General features: G+C 39.1%; 1 protein-coding gene across 1 annotated transcript; it reads right to left on the bottom strand.

The window, feature by feature from the left end:
- Positions 1–1,045: 1,045 nt before the first annotated feature.
- jam3a (junctional adhesion molecule 3a) lies at positions 1,046–12,112 on the bottom strand. The gene is made up of 9 exons (XM_035155576.2): positions 11,930–12,112; positions 5,070–5,141; positions 4,855–4,968; positions 4,492–4,644; positions 3,571–3,773; positions 2,936–3,035; positions 2,470–2,599; positions 2,307–2,358; positions 1,046–2,217 (listed from the first exon to the last, which is right to left on the bottom strand). Exons 1-9 carry the CDS (start codon positions 11,976–11,978, stop codon positions 2,182–2,184), a joined length of 909 nt encoding a protein of 302 aa, XP_035011467.2. The 5' UTR covers positions 11,979–12,112; the 3' UTR covers positions 1,046–2,181.
- Between the last annotated feature and the right edge of the window lie 3,120 nt (positions 12,113–15,232).

Raw genomic sequence — 15,232 nt, 5'->3', positions numbered from 1 at the left:
GGTGGAGGTTTTCAGAATAAAACCAAACCAGACTGGCAGCCCCATACCGGAAGTCTGGACCTCTCGTATATTCAGGTGAAAACATTATTATTGTTTAAACTGATTTACTTAAATAAACAACTGTAATCATAATTGCAAATGTCCCGATTGCGGGACTGATAAAGGACTTCTTGTCTTATCTTAGCTTTGTGCAAGAAGTTTTTTGGTCTTTGAGTAAAACTACACATTTACGTTTGATTAATAATGATAAACTTTATTTGTGTAACACCTTTCAATGCAGCTCAAAGTGCTTTACATACAATATAAATATAAAAATAAGTGTAGTTTACAAATGTTGCATCTCAGATTTTATCTCTGCTGTTGTTGCTAATCCATTCAGAGCCTTGTATGTAAGGACGGGAACCTTAAAGTCAATCCTGTGTGTAACAGGCAACCAGAGAAAGGCAGCTAGAACTAGACTAATGTGTTCTTTCCTCTTGGTTCTGGTTCTACTCAGAAGTTTATTTACGTAAAAGTATCTAATAATATCCATAATAACAATAACAAAATACAGGCTTCAAATTATCCAAAGTAAATTGTCCTGATTATATATTCAGGAGAATGGTCCCTACCACATAACTGACATAGATACTGTGGTATTTGGTTGTAATTACAGGTTTATCGACTCCTTTATGTCCAGATGTAGAGTGTAAACGCTTTTAATGCATGATATCATATATTTTATGTAATCATATAAGTTATCTAAAGCAATCCAAAAATGGTGTCGTATAAGTATAAGTATTAAAGTAGCATAAAACAGACTACTGTATGTTTGTGTGTGTGTAGTTTACTGTTACACTCAAAGTGTTGGATTATTTCTATCAGAAGTCATCAGTGCGTGTAGACATGTTACAACATTACGACATGTTTGTTTTTTCTTGAGTGCTGTAATTGATGTGTGCGTAAATGTGTCAAGAGTCTTGGTTTAAAGTTTAGTTCCATTCTGTATCTGCATTTTTTTGCCTGCCCTGCATACATACACAACAAAAAAACTTTTAAGACAACGTTTACAGTTCAATTGTATTTAATAGTAACAAAATAACATGAACATGTAGAATTAATATCAAATGAACAGTGGACATTTTACAACAGTTCCTGAGTTGTTACACAAATCATTGACACAAATGTTTGAAATTGAAATAATACTGTTATTACTGACGGGCTTGACACTGCAGAAACACACTGAACAGTAAATACTGTACATTTATTTCCAACCAACAGTTTTATTGCCATATTTACAATAAGGTATGGTGTGCAATGTATGAAAATCAAAAGATCAAAAATGTTTGTATTTATGTACATTAAATACCGAGTCAAAACTGGACAATATGTCCAATACTCAAGAAAAAATTATTAAAGTACAGAAGGTCACTTATACACAGAAACAGCACTCTAAAAATCATACTTCACCACCTTTTATATTTTATATTGACTTTGCAGCATAGTGGGATACATGGTTTTCAAATTCAAGGGTTAATCTGTACTTGCACTTACTTGTTATGACTGTAAATAGAATAAAGGCTAATGAATTGTGCCATATCAGTTTGAGCTATTCAGCCTTTTTGCAGTCTGCTACTTGTCTGTATAACGACAGTATATACAAAAACTTGTTTCTCCTCTTCCCCACGTGAAACAAACCCGAGAAGAGAATGTGTTGATCTTATGAACGAAGAAAATGTAAAGGAGATTTGTAGAACAATTGCAGTGTACACAGTAAAAAGTTTAAGATTTATAAAAGAGGATTTGTCCAAAAAACAAGGAGAGAGGAACGTGGCTTCCAGCATCTTTAGCAATGACACCGTGGAACAAATATCACTGCATTCAAATGGTTTAATAAAAAAAGCTGGATAATGACTAAAACTAATACACTGTAAAACCCCCAATGTTTCAAATGGAAATGAATACTAACAAAATAAAAAAGAATGCTGTTACTTTTATAAATACCATAAAACAGTGCCACAAAAATTATATCAAAAATTACTTTGGCAAGTTGGCTGATTTTGATGTGCCTCAGAGAATAATGTGCCATGTTCCACCTCTAACTTCAGCATCTGGAGCATCATTGTTGCAAATTAACCTCAACAGTTTTTGCTTGTGTATTTGATCCTTTTCCTGCAGCTCTAACCCTGAACCGAAACCCCGTCAAATGATGAATGAACTCTTGTGGCGGAAATGGCCCTGTAGAAAATAAGAATTAGAAAATGAGCATGTGCAGAGTTAATGACACATAAATTAAATGCTGTGTATGTTTCAACGATTTTGTTTACCTCATCTGCGTCACCATAGTCAACACCATCAGTCTGTGCTGGCCAGTTGTAGCTGAAACGAATAGATACACAAAATAAAATTTAAATGAAAACATTCAAACGGCGTAGAACGGAAGACAGAATGACAAAGCAACCCTTTATCAGAGGTGATGTTTATACTCACTTATTTTCATTGTGACCTTTTTTGTGGAAGCATCCACGTCTAAGGTAATGACAAAGGGAAGCAGCCAAACAGAAGAATAGAATCACTGCTCCGAAGCACTTGAGGAAAATCCCGAGGATGTCGACATCATCTGCAACAGAACAAAGATCATATCTTAACAGATTTGTAGGTGGTCTGAAAAATGTCAGTGCCTGTAGTTTTGAGTACAAGAGGTTCAAGTTGTGCAAACACTTTTGCTTAGGGACTAACTACAAAGTGGATTTAGCTTTGTTTGCTTGTGTTGAGTGAGAAATGATAGTAAAAAAATCATCTCTTCTTTGCAGCCGTCTTTGATTGAGGTTGCTTTTCACATTACAGAAACCACCAGGGCATATTTTTAATCAGGACATCAGCAGAAGACGTCACAGAAACTACCTCAAACCTTTGGATGTTTCAAATCTGTGAACAGGAAAACCACGTCACTCACAGACTTCCATTATTTGCACGGGACACTGTGCATGTCCTGCGTCGTTCTTCGCCTGGCAGTAGTACTCTCCTGCGTCCTCCTTCCTCACCCTTCGAAATTTCTGTGAAGACATTTTTTGAAATATTTAAGTCCATTGACACACAGCAGCAATGTCCAAAAATTGCTTCAAGATGTCGGCCTGTAAATAAATCCTTATTGTCTTTAATTGTTCTGTTACACTTTATGATACGGACATGAGATGTGTTTAATAATACAGTAGAATTCCTTCCTGTGTGTAAGATTTTTCTCAGTTATTATATTTGTGAAGTGAACTATTTACACATCACATCACCTTGGCTTTGGATGCATCATTATCCTCCTTTCATATGTGCCAGTTTTGGGTTTAGCTTCCACACAGGCTATCTTTACACACATGGATTAATCCTGCTATTAGTCATATGATGGCTATGGGTTTATTTGGATTAAGCTGTTCACATTTACATTAGATAAGCTGCCATTAAGTATTCTAGATGCTGAAGAGTCTCATCCACAAACAGGTCAGTCAGATACTTCCTCCTGCTTAACTGAGACATTCTATTTTTAAAAAGTCCTAAATGTACCAATAACGGGCAACAACACGTCTCCGTCTGTCTTACCAGGCCTCCAGTGTCGGGGTTGATGCTGTATGAGGAGTTGAGCAGCTTGGGGCTGTTTTTGGGATCCTGAGGAAGCTCCTCATTGTTGTGGAACCAGCGGTACTGAGGAGCAGGGAAGCCCTCGTTCTCCAGACAGCGCAGCTCCGTTGATGTTCCCACTGTGACCGCGTCTGGCACGCTGCACCGTGGAACAACAGGTTTCACTGGGCACAGACACACATCAGTCAACAACAGGCTCAACACACTAACAACAACCGACTGTTTTTGTTTTTGACTATTTAGTTGAGGCATGAAATATCAAAATGAAAAACCATGACACATTAAAAGAGCCTGGAATAATGACATAAAGCACTAGTCCAACATTTTAGGGAATACACTCAAATATTGTCTTAAAGAGAGGAGAGAATAACTGATCTACCCCTTTCTCTGTACAGGACATATTAGAAATAATAATCAAGATTTTTTGTTGTTGTCACATCTGGTTGTATAATAAATAATAAATAATAAATAATAAATAATAAATAATAAATAATAAATAATAAATAATAAATAATAAATAATAAATAATAAATAATAGTTAGTTAAGTAATACAAAAAAACATAATGGTAGTAATCAGATAAATACAGCAATACAATAATACAGAAATAGAATAGAATTTGTGTGTTTGTAAATATACAATAATAAAATCAGAATACTATTTATTCAGAATGTATCTATAACTATTACTATAAAATTTGCCTTAACCCCACAAATCATAAAATATGAATTCCATAATAATATAAAAACAAAGAAAAACTACATTTTTGATTTTGGAGGTGCAGTGTAATTCTCTGTTCATCTGTTAACAAACAATAATGCAAGTCTAGATGTGTTGCAACCATCCGTGGTGGGTATCTGAACCCAGTGTCGGCCCACCGCACCTCTCACTGCAAGACTTATAAGTATCTCATCAAAGTCCCTCTGATCGTCGATGGCGGCCACCTCGCAGCGGTACTCTGCCGTGTCAGAGCGAGTGGAGTTGAAGATCAGAATGTTGGCTGGTTCTCTGAGCTGAGCTCTCTGCTCCAAGTCCCCTTCACAGAGAAGAGGAAAAAACACTTAACAATTCCTCATTCAAATACACAGTGTGACTCTTCACAGAGCAAAAAACAGAATCCGCTGCCAACTTCTTTCAAAGTACCATTCATTCAATCTAAGCTTTGAGTCCTGAGACACTGTTTTTCCATTCCGTGCTCTGCAGGCTGATATGGTTCTTTTAAAAAGAGACTTTCTGAACGGTTTACCTGATATCTTGTTTTGGAAGTACACATAACTGGGGACACCGTTTTTAATCTTTTTCCATTCAATCCTTGGGTTGTTTGTTGAGATGGACTCTATTAAACAGGTCAACTCAATGGCTGCGGAGGAAACAAAAAGCGTGTGAGCAGTGTGAGCAGGAGTCAGGAAGAGAAAAGCTACTTTGGCACAAATAGGTTAGAGAGATTTTCCAGCAACTTACGCTCAAACTCATTTGCCCACACAATCTTGTCGGTGGTTCGAAGGGTTACCCCGGCTGATGATGGAATTTGGCCTGTGGAGAAAAAGGAAAAAAAAGACACCAAATGAGTAACGCTGACAGCATACACAAGCATTAGCAGACATTATCTAGTGGGCATGTTGCCTAATAAACAGAGGATTAGACAGATAAATTTAGAAACTAAGAGAGTGTGAGAGGCTTGGGATTCGATTTAGGGCAAACATATCCTATTAATTAATTCCCATTTGTGTTTAAGAGGATTATAACCCGGGGCCAAAAAGTGTAAGTTTTAAAGAGTTGATAAACATGTGTACTGCACATAGTGTTTTAGTATAAACTGACTCAGAGTAAAGAATATTCAGGCTTCAATATTTGATTTTGTTCTTTTGTAGTGGTTAAATGGTAAATAATTTAGTTGGTGATGGTTCATTGCAAGTGAGAGCAGGTTTTAAAAGTTAAATTACTGCAATAAAATATTAATACAGTGGTATCGGTAAATACGTAGGCAGTAATACAGATCTATTGTTTCGATTTTTCTCCAGCACACTGCATTTGGACTGAAACCCTGACTGAGGTTAAAGTGCTGACTCTCAGCCTCTCAGCCTTTTTCTTTGAGGTTGTCACCGCGCATACTGAAGAGCCTGTGTAGGAAGCTTTTCATGCACAGTCCCTCTGTGTGCCGCCCTCAGGCCAATGCAGCAGAACACAAACAATCAGCAAAAAAACAGTGCCACTGAGGAACTGTTTCCAGTCTACACTCATTTTGTTTCAATTAGTGAGGAAAAACATTAGAAATCAAGAGGGAGTTGAGTATTTGTGCAAAGACAAACTGGCTGTAGCTCGAGGCTGATTAAACTAATAGTGTCCATATTATGTTTTTCAGGTTTTTCCCTTTTCCTTATTGTGTTGTGCCTATAAAAGATCTGTTAAAGGCCAAAGTCAGTGGTACAGAGAGTCCATCTCTCCCACAGAAAACTCTGCTCCTGAAGATGCTGAAACACCTTGTTTGCACTCCAGGCTTTTTTAATGCCCCTATAAAGCATCACATGACCACCTACCAGCTAGTTTGACCCGAACTGGCACTGCAGACCCATCACCATTGTTACCATGGCTACAGCAGTGTTTTGCAGCTGATCAGGAAGCCTCTGGGTTCGGAGTGTGACATTTCCGACACGCTCTTTAAGCAGATGACCAATCACAAAAAGAGTGGGGCCAGTGACCAATCAGAGCAGACTGGAGTTTTTTGGGCCAACAGCTAAAATGGAGCGTTTCAGACAGAGGGTGAAAGGAGGCGATGATGCAGCAGTGAATGGTCTGAGCTTATCAGCATGTGAACCTATTTTGCTAGACCCCCGAATTAAAATGATGAAACTGTAAGATATCTACTGTTTCTAATAGCAAGTACGTGTATATCCCAAAATATCCAACCATTCACAAATCCTCATTTAATTATGACACAGTAAAGTTACCAAAAAAGAAACATAGTTGGAGACAATCGATCTCGTGCAACATTGTGCCTGATGCTTGTTTCCTTTTCTTTTTGTAGATATAAGCATTAGCATCAGTGGGACACTAGATCTCACTCGTGTTTGGGTGATGAAACATCTCTGACTAATACCTGGGAGCAGTCAATGATGCATCACCCGCTCGAGCAAAGTGCTACCATTTCATTTCTGTAAACATATTTCCATTATTTGGTCCAGTGTGCGCTGTTATACCATATTGAAATGTGAGCTCTGTGGAAGGGTTGTGCAATTTTTAAATTGTTATATAACAAATTTGGGCCAAACGGTTGTTTAAAAGCCACATATGCCCTAAGACATTACAAGATACAAGGGTTTCTTGCTTCACTAAATTGTGACGCTAAGATACTCTGAGCTTCAGTGAATAAATAATTTATAGAAATTCCCCCCAACAAAGCAAATGCAAAGACACAGACATAACGCAACAGTGAGACTGTGCTTCCGTTCTTAACATATTTAATCAACATCATCACAACATCATGCCCCCTGGCTCAAACAACACATGACATATACTTATTTGAAGTTCCGTGCTTGGGTGAACTCCTTAAAGCAATCAGTGTTATTTTGTAAATGTCACATTAAAATAACAAGAGGCATAATTCACAAGTTTAGTAAAAACTGGGCCATGTAGAAAGCCAAGTTGAGCGTTAAATTAGAGAGTCGTGGGAAGGCGGGGGACGGCAACAATAAATTAGGCAAATGTGAAAATTATAATTTCAGATGTACACATGACTCAAACAGTGTGTTTGGTTTTAAATGCTGGGAACAAATAAGCATGTCGCTGCCCTACACTCAACCTACTGTGTCTGTGACGTTTCCAAATGTTGTAATTGCTGGGTATACATGTAACTAATAGCACCCATGCTGAGTAATGAAGGCCTCCCTGTGGGGTCATGTGAAGGGTTGCAGATGAAGCAGAAAGTAGACAATAACAGTCATCAGGCTTTGAGTACAGCAGGGGAATCCGCTCCTGTTGGCCCGAGGCACTCGGAGCCACTCTGAGGTAGCTCTTTGAAGCGGCCCTGTGAGCACACGAGTGACCCTGAGATGTGCAGTGTGACTTGGAGCCACCGGGAGCGAGCGTATAGCTGATGCTCAGGCTGCAAGTGATGCAAACATGGGTCCTGTCAAGGCATCCGGTCATACAGGCGCAGCCGCAGACACTGATGAGATCTGACTCCCAGGTCTCAGCTTCCGTCCCTGTTGCTGACTTTCCCACCCTGTGCATCAAGAGCTATTTTTACCCCAACTGTGACTGGACATCCTGAGAGACACAAAAAGTGCTCGTCCAGCAAACGCACCCTTGACATATGCATATAAAACAGACAGGAGCTGGGGGATTGAAGGGACTCGTTTTCAGGAACAAAAGGAAAATTGAAGCTTTGTAAGATATTGGCCATCGAAAAAAATCTGATGCAATCACAGTGGAAAATATCGAGTTCCAACAAATGCGCATTAGAACTCGTTATTTCAGGGATTACGACATAACAGTGTCTCACGTGTCAGAGTCCGTTTGTTTTTGTAAAGCTCTCTGGAACACTGATAAAAGGTCGATGGAGGAGACCTTTGTTGCATGTGACCTCCCCCACGTCCATTTGGCCAAAAATGAACCAAAACACTTTTCTGTCTTTATTTTTGCAGTATTTAACAGACTACACTGTAGATGTAGTCAACAGAGGACTGAGTAGATACAAGGAGAAGCAAAATCCAAAATTAGTAACAACCAGGCAGTGTCAACATGATTTTAGTGAAGGTTTATCCAAACAAAACAAAACTAGGCCGTGGGAAAGACTAACCACAGTCGATTAACAAGACAATGTGCAGCTAATTACTAATACAGGCTTAGAATAAAAGCATTCATACAGCCAGGCTTGGACCCCCAGTGACACAATGTAGGCCGAGGAGAAGACAATATTTTTGAATTATGAAAATAATCTCAGCGCCTGCTGGAAAGCGAACAGAGGCTGGATTTTAATCCCCCTGCTATTGTAACGCAGAGACAATACAGGTCTAGAGCCACATTCTGACGCTCCTAACTAGCCACATTCTGAAATCCTCTTATGGGCTAAATGTGAAAACAACCACCCATCCCCATCCCCATCCCTGCAACAAAAAGTTGTTGATCCAGTGCATCTATAAAAAGCCAGTTTCCCAGACATTCCAGTGCAGTCTGCTGCTAAAGGCAGAGTTAGCTGCGAGCAGACGGGGAGCAGAGTGGGGACAAGGACCGGTGGGATTCACAGCATAGTGGAGTGAGTGTGTAAGAACAATTAATCACTCCAGTAGATTAGAGGGAGACAGTCATGTTGTCATAAATAATTGAGCGATATGTAAGAAAGAGACACGTGAACTGTACTTTGCTCTCGTGTTTTCTAAAGACGCCTGTGCACAGAAAAAGCTCTTAACACTGCAGGATCCCACGCTGACTAAAGACCGAGAGATAATGTAGCTCCGGTAGATTTAATCTCTGCAGTGCCACTGACGCATCAGACTGCACAAAGTATTGAATAAACAGAACAAATATATCAGGCAGAACGTTTTGGGGACAATGTGCACAAAACATCCAAAATATTTCCATTTGACAAAATGGTGTAGAAAAGAAAAGGTTTCATTTGACGCTGATAACTCATATCTCACTTTCGTCATTTAAAACACAAAACTACCAATGATTCTCTCATTCCAGCTTCGCAGATGTGACGATTTGTCTTCATTATTATAAACGACTGTAAACTCATGTAAGCAATTCTTATTTTGCTCTGTGGGAAATTCTATCTTACATTTTTCACTGACTTCTTACTCCAAAAATAACTGGAGGAAGGAGGCAACAAGGACTTCATTTAAATTTAATAATTCAACTTTATGCTCTGCTGTGTCCTAATTACATGAAGCATGAATTAAAGAATGCTAATTCCGATTCATCCTCATTGTTCACCTCTGAAGACAGCCAGAAACTCAAGGACAGAATTTTCTATTAATCTATTAATATGAGTCTAAAAACATGACTGCTGCTATACTTCTGAGCCATAAGGTCGGACCTGATTCAGCACCAAAGCAGTGTCAACGGTCTAATTAGAGCGAGCTTTGCCTGTCGGCCTTCTCTTAGTCATTTGATTCACACACTTTGCAGAAGACCTGGGTCAAAAGTTCAGCCCTTACTGATGCAATTTTCATGGTGTAACCGACCCACTCCACGAATTCCACTCAGCGGCGGCAGCGGGGTGACCTCACAGCAAACGCACACCAGGCTGGACGCAACACATCGCTCAGCATCCGCCACATTGATCAACTCAAAAAGCTCCAGCTGTTTTTAAGGGCAGCCACCATGAGACATGTCACCTCTGCTGTGCAGCCTCACCATGACTGACTACGTTTTCAACTGACGGCCTCGACCTGCGGCACTGACAACACCCCGCCCACCGCCATCAATCACCACGTGATCACCAAAGGTCAGTACACAATGTTTCTTGTGGACGGGATTCGGGCTGGTTAGAAAGATGACCTTTGAATTTTCGGGTTTTATTAGTTGTGACCGATAGTAGAGTTGAAACCATTCATAGATTATTTGATTGACAGATGATTGACCAGCTACTGTTTTGATAAATTATTAATCATGTGATTAATTTCTCAGGCAAAAATGTGCCTTTTGTTCAGGTTCTAAAATGTGAGGATTCTGTTTTATATCACCGAACTCTAAATATCTTTAGGCTTTTAAAATCACAATCAAATAAAACAAGACTGTGACAGAGTGACCTTTAAAACACCAGCAAATAATCCATGACTCAACATAATGGTTGGCAGTTAATAGATGATCAATAATGAAAATAATCCTTAGTTGCCTGAACCAAATGGTACGCACATGATGTGACTCCACATTCTGACCAGGCACCAGTTATAAAGGGTTTATGACATATCAGGATTTATATTTCAGACTTGATCATGTAGGCTGCTGTAGAAACCTTTAAGTATTAAACATTTACAGGAGACCAACAAATTCTCACGTATTCATTAACATTTTGTGATGCTTATTACAAATGATAAATCCATTTACCCTTTAAACTGTAGACTTACACCTGCCTTAATGCAGTTCTCCTGATAAGCGAAACCCTGTCCCCCGTGCTGCAGCCTTCAACTGAGGCTGGATCAACAACTTGGTCAACAAAAGCCCTGGGTTCACTATATATCAACTGTTTGTACTAATTATGAATTGAAACAACTATTATCAGACACGATGGACCCTTCATTACTGAACATCGTGGGCTTTGACTTGGACTGTTCTGTCTGACTAACAGTTATTTGGACCATTTATAAAAAAAACGCATCCTTATCATTAGATTCACATGCAAATATTCACATTGATGAGCTGTTGACTTAATTCTAATCTTAATGAAACCACCATGTGTTTTATGGTGGGGGTCAGTGGGGGGGTTGTTCTGGAGGTTAAATCCGTCTGTTAAGTGAGAAATTGTTCTTACATAATATATTAGACTTATAAATAAAGCCATTGGATTAGACTTAAAGATTTGGTTACCCATTAACATCTCTATAAAAAAAAGCTTTAATCGTGTGATGTCTATTGCTCTTATTATCTGTATTTTTATTATGAATATTTGTAAGTTTTATATTATTAGTTTTGAAGCACTTTGTTACTTTATTATTATTATTATAGTAGTATTATTATTACAGAATTATTATTGGTTGCAGCTTATAATGCCTGTTTAACTTACCATACCATCAATGCATCATGGACACATGGAGATGCAGCCTTGACAAACACACACTGGACACATGTTATATCTGAGAGTCTCCCACAAACACACACACACACACGGGCCTGGGATTTGTTATTTATCTTGTCCCCTTCGTGTCGGGACACACGGGACAGGTCTCCGTGTGTCCCTCAAAGACACGCTGGCTCTATTCGTCCTCTGAGGATCGACCCTCCATTGACACACAATCACATCGAGGCATTTTTTTCTCACAGGTTCATTCAAGTAGAGACGTAAAGCGACGTTTATCGCTGCTGTGTGTGTGAGCTGCTCTCACACAACGGTCAGTGACGGTTGTAACTGATACACGCGATTTAACGGCAACGTTAATAAATAAGAATAAAAACGTGTCGGTGACAATTACAATAGAAAAACAGCTCCTGAACACAAAGCAGCACCTGGAGGTTCCCGGACGAGCAGCAGCCTGTCTGTGTCGAGCTAGCGTCTGTTCCGACGGCAGCTCCGACGGCTCCGGATCAGCAACTTCACGGCGGCTCCGCCACCACACGGACATTTTCTATCCTTACGGAGAACAGAGAAGAAACCAACTCACCCAGACTCGCGTAGAGAACGAAACAAGCCACCAGCCGCGCGATCGCCATCTTGCAGCGTCTGGTCCCTCGGTCCCGGCGCCTCGGAGTCAGTCAGCACCTCGGAGGTTCGAGCAGGAGGAGGAGCAGCGGCGGGAGGATGCAGAGGAGCAGAGCAGCAGACTGCTGGATGTTGCCATCGACGAGTTTCCATAGCTACAAGCGTCGAGGGGGGCGGGCCCTCAGTGCTGTCTGTCAGGCGGGAGGCGGGGCCTTTAATGTGGTCTCCTCCTCCTGCAAAACACTCTATCTATCTATCTATCTATCTATCTATCTATCTATCTATCTATCTATCTATCTATCTATCTATCTATCTATCTATCTATCTATCTATCTATCTATCTATCTATCTCTCACTCTATCTATCTATCTATCTATCTACTCACTCTATCTATCTATCTATCTATCTATCTATCTCTCACTCTATTCATTCATCTATCTATCTATCTATCTATCTATTCATCTATCTATCTATCTATCTATCTTTCACTCTATCTATCTATCTATCTATCTATCTATCTATCTATCTATCTATCTATCTATCTATCTTTCACTCTATCTATCTATCTATCTATCTATCTATCTATCTATCTATATCTATCTATCTATCTATCTATCTATCTATCTGTCATCTATCTGTCTATCTGTCTATATCTCTATATGTCTATCTCTCTCTCTATATATATATGTACTGTATATCTCACTCTTTCTCTCTCTCGCTCTCCATTTTAGTCTCTCTCTCTCTCTCTCTCTCTCTCTCTCTCTCTCTCTCTCTCTCTCTCTCTCTCTCTCTTTATATACATTTATATATCTCCCTCTCTCCATCTTACTGTATCTCTCTCTCTCTCTATATATATATATATATATATATCCCTATATCTCTCTCTCTTTATATATATAAATCGATATACCTTCTAATGTAACGATATATCTTCTAATGTATCTCTCTCTCTCTCTCTCTCTCTCTCTCTCTCTCTCTCTCTCTCTCTCTCTCTCTCTCACTAAATATCGAGGACACTCATTGCATCATTGCATTCCCTATGGCCACTGTCCTTGACTATTACAACTAAATGCCTGGTCCTTATCCTTACCCTCATTCAGACCCTAAAACCAAGTCTTGCACACACACACACACACACACACACACACACACACGCACACACGCACACACGCACACGCACGCACGCACACACAGACAGTCATGGACTTCTGATGTCGTGAGAAAGTGTCGACCTACACCCTCTAGTGGTTTTATTTTCCTATGAGAGCATAAATAGTTGCTGAATATAAATGTGCAATGGTGTACAAAGATTGAAACAGACTAATTCAGAATCCGAGTGTTTTCTTCCTGTACAGAAATAGGATTTCAACACATAAGGAATTAGTGTCAATATTTTGTGCCTGACAGACATTGTAAGCTAAATAAGGGGGTGGCTCTGATGGAGTTCAACCCTCTGCCAGAGGAGAGTGTCATAAACAGTTGCAATCTCACCTGCACGCCTCAGAGTATACAATATAATTTACATGCGTAACAGTAAAAAATACTTATTCTACAACGTGTTACTGCTAGAAGGTAACAGAGTAAATTTTTAAAGATTGGGTACAATTTTGAGGTACTTTACTTGAGTGTTTATATCTACTCCACGTTTCTGTACACTTAGCTTGCAGAATAAGATTTTGCATGAAAAGCATGATAATCTTATAAAATATACATTTAATTTAAGGTTAAATTAATGGTTAATAACCCCCTCGTGATCCCTTACAAATTATGTTGCCGTTTTAGCATTTATATCATCTGTGCACAAGTAAACCACTGAAACATGGTCCAAAATACACTGTAAATGTATGAAATGTGGCAATTGTAGCAATGCCTTTAGACACCCAATTACACTTTACAATACATAATATATAATGACAGTAAAACCAAATATCAAAAAACATATTTAGAGACGCAATATCAAGAGAACATATGTGACACAAGAATTGTTAAAAAGTAAAACCACCATGCTAAGAGACATAGAGAAGAGCTCATGGTTGTTGCCTGTAAGACAACACTGAGGGCAAACGCAGCTGTAATGATCGCCACAAGGGCATCGGGGCGGAAGATGGACGGTTCACGGACAGGAAATGCCTGAGCATCACTGTGCCAATGTGCCTGATGTCCAACATCAACACCACATTCTCCACTGGACCAATGCTGATTCCCAATGCTACGTCAAAAAATATTACCAAGGCAACAGAAAGTCTCTGATCTGAAACAGATGTGAGGATAAATAAAGAACATTTCAACATCTGTATTCTGAAGGAAAACAGCAGGATGCTCTGTGAGTAGGACTTTAGAGCTGGAAACAAAACGATCCTGCTGAGATACAATTCATGTCATTTACTTTCTCATTCTATTTATTTTCATGCTTTGCATTGATATACTGTTTGTAACTGTAGCTGCTAGGATTCCTGCAAATAAACAGCAGGTGGCAGTGTAAAACCAGACATCATTTCAGCTGTCAAAACATTAGCCATAGCATCTGATTTTAATGTATGAATTATTTTGATAATCATATTGAATATGGTTGATTGTTTTTTTTTGGTAACATTATAATAAAGGTTACAGAGAGGGATTATATGCAATTCCAATTATATGTCATAGAACACAATTTAAAAACTATGTCACAGTCACTTTAAATCCCAGTCCTCTCAAAACAACCCTCTGAACCACCCACTTAAATATAACAAACACATGCAAGATGAGCTTGTTGCAGTTTTACAATTTACCTGCACCATCCCACCATCCTGCCTGCCTGTTGCAGTGTTAGTAGAATATGTTGCTAGGCAATCATTCCTGTGCTGCAAGGTCTTTGAAAACTGTACATTTCTATTGTTTCACACATGCAGCGACACAAGAACTAAATATCCTGGTTTGGAATGTGTCTTGTCTGAGAATAGACTTTCCTGAGAGAACATTTCATAGTATGGAAGAGGGAAACAAATCTAGGCAGTGATGTAAGGTTTACAGAGCAGATTTACTGGATGAAGAGGTTAAAAGAGCCTTTGTCATAAGTGACTGTTGACATTTCTAGGTGGAAAGTCTGTTAAATGACGAGAAAAAGACAAGTAACATACACAGCAAGATGCAAAACAACCACAAAACAAGTGGAAGATGACAACAAAGAGACACAAAAACCATCACAAAAAGATGCACAAATGAAATTACTGTAAAAGACAAAAAAACTATATCGACACACAAAACTAGTGACTAAGAAAATGAT

This window comes from Hippoglossus stenolepis, chromosome 4 (assembly GCF_022539355.2).
Source record: "Hippoglossus stenolepis isolate QCI-W04-F060 chromosome 4, HSTE1.2, whole genome shotgun sequence".
NCBI lineage: Eukaryota > Metazoa > Chordata > Actinopteri > Pleuronectiformes > Pleuronectidae > Hippoglossus > Hippoglossus stenolepis.
The sequence above is the reverse complement of the archived record's forward strand: the minus strand, read 5'-3'. Positions and strand labels throughout refer to the sequence as shown.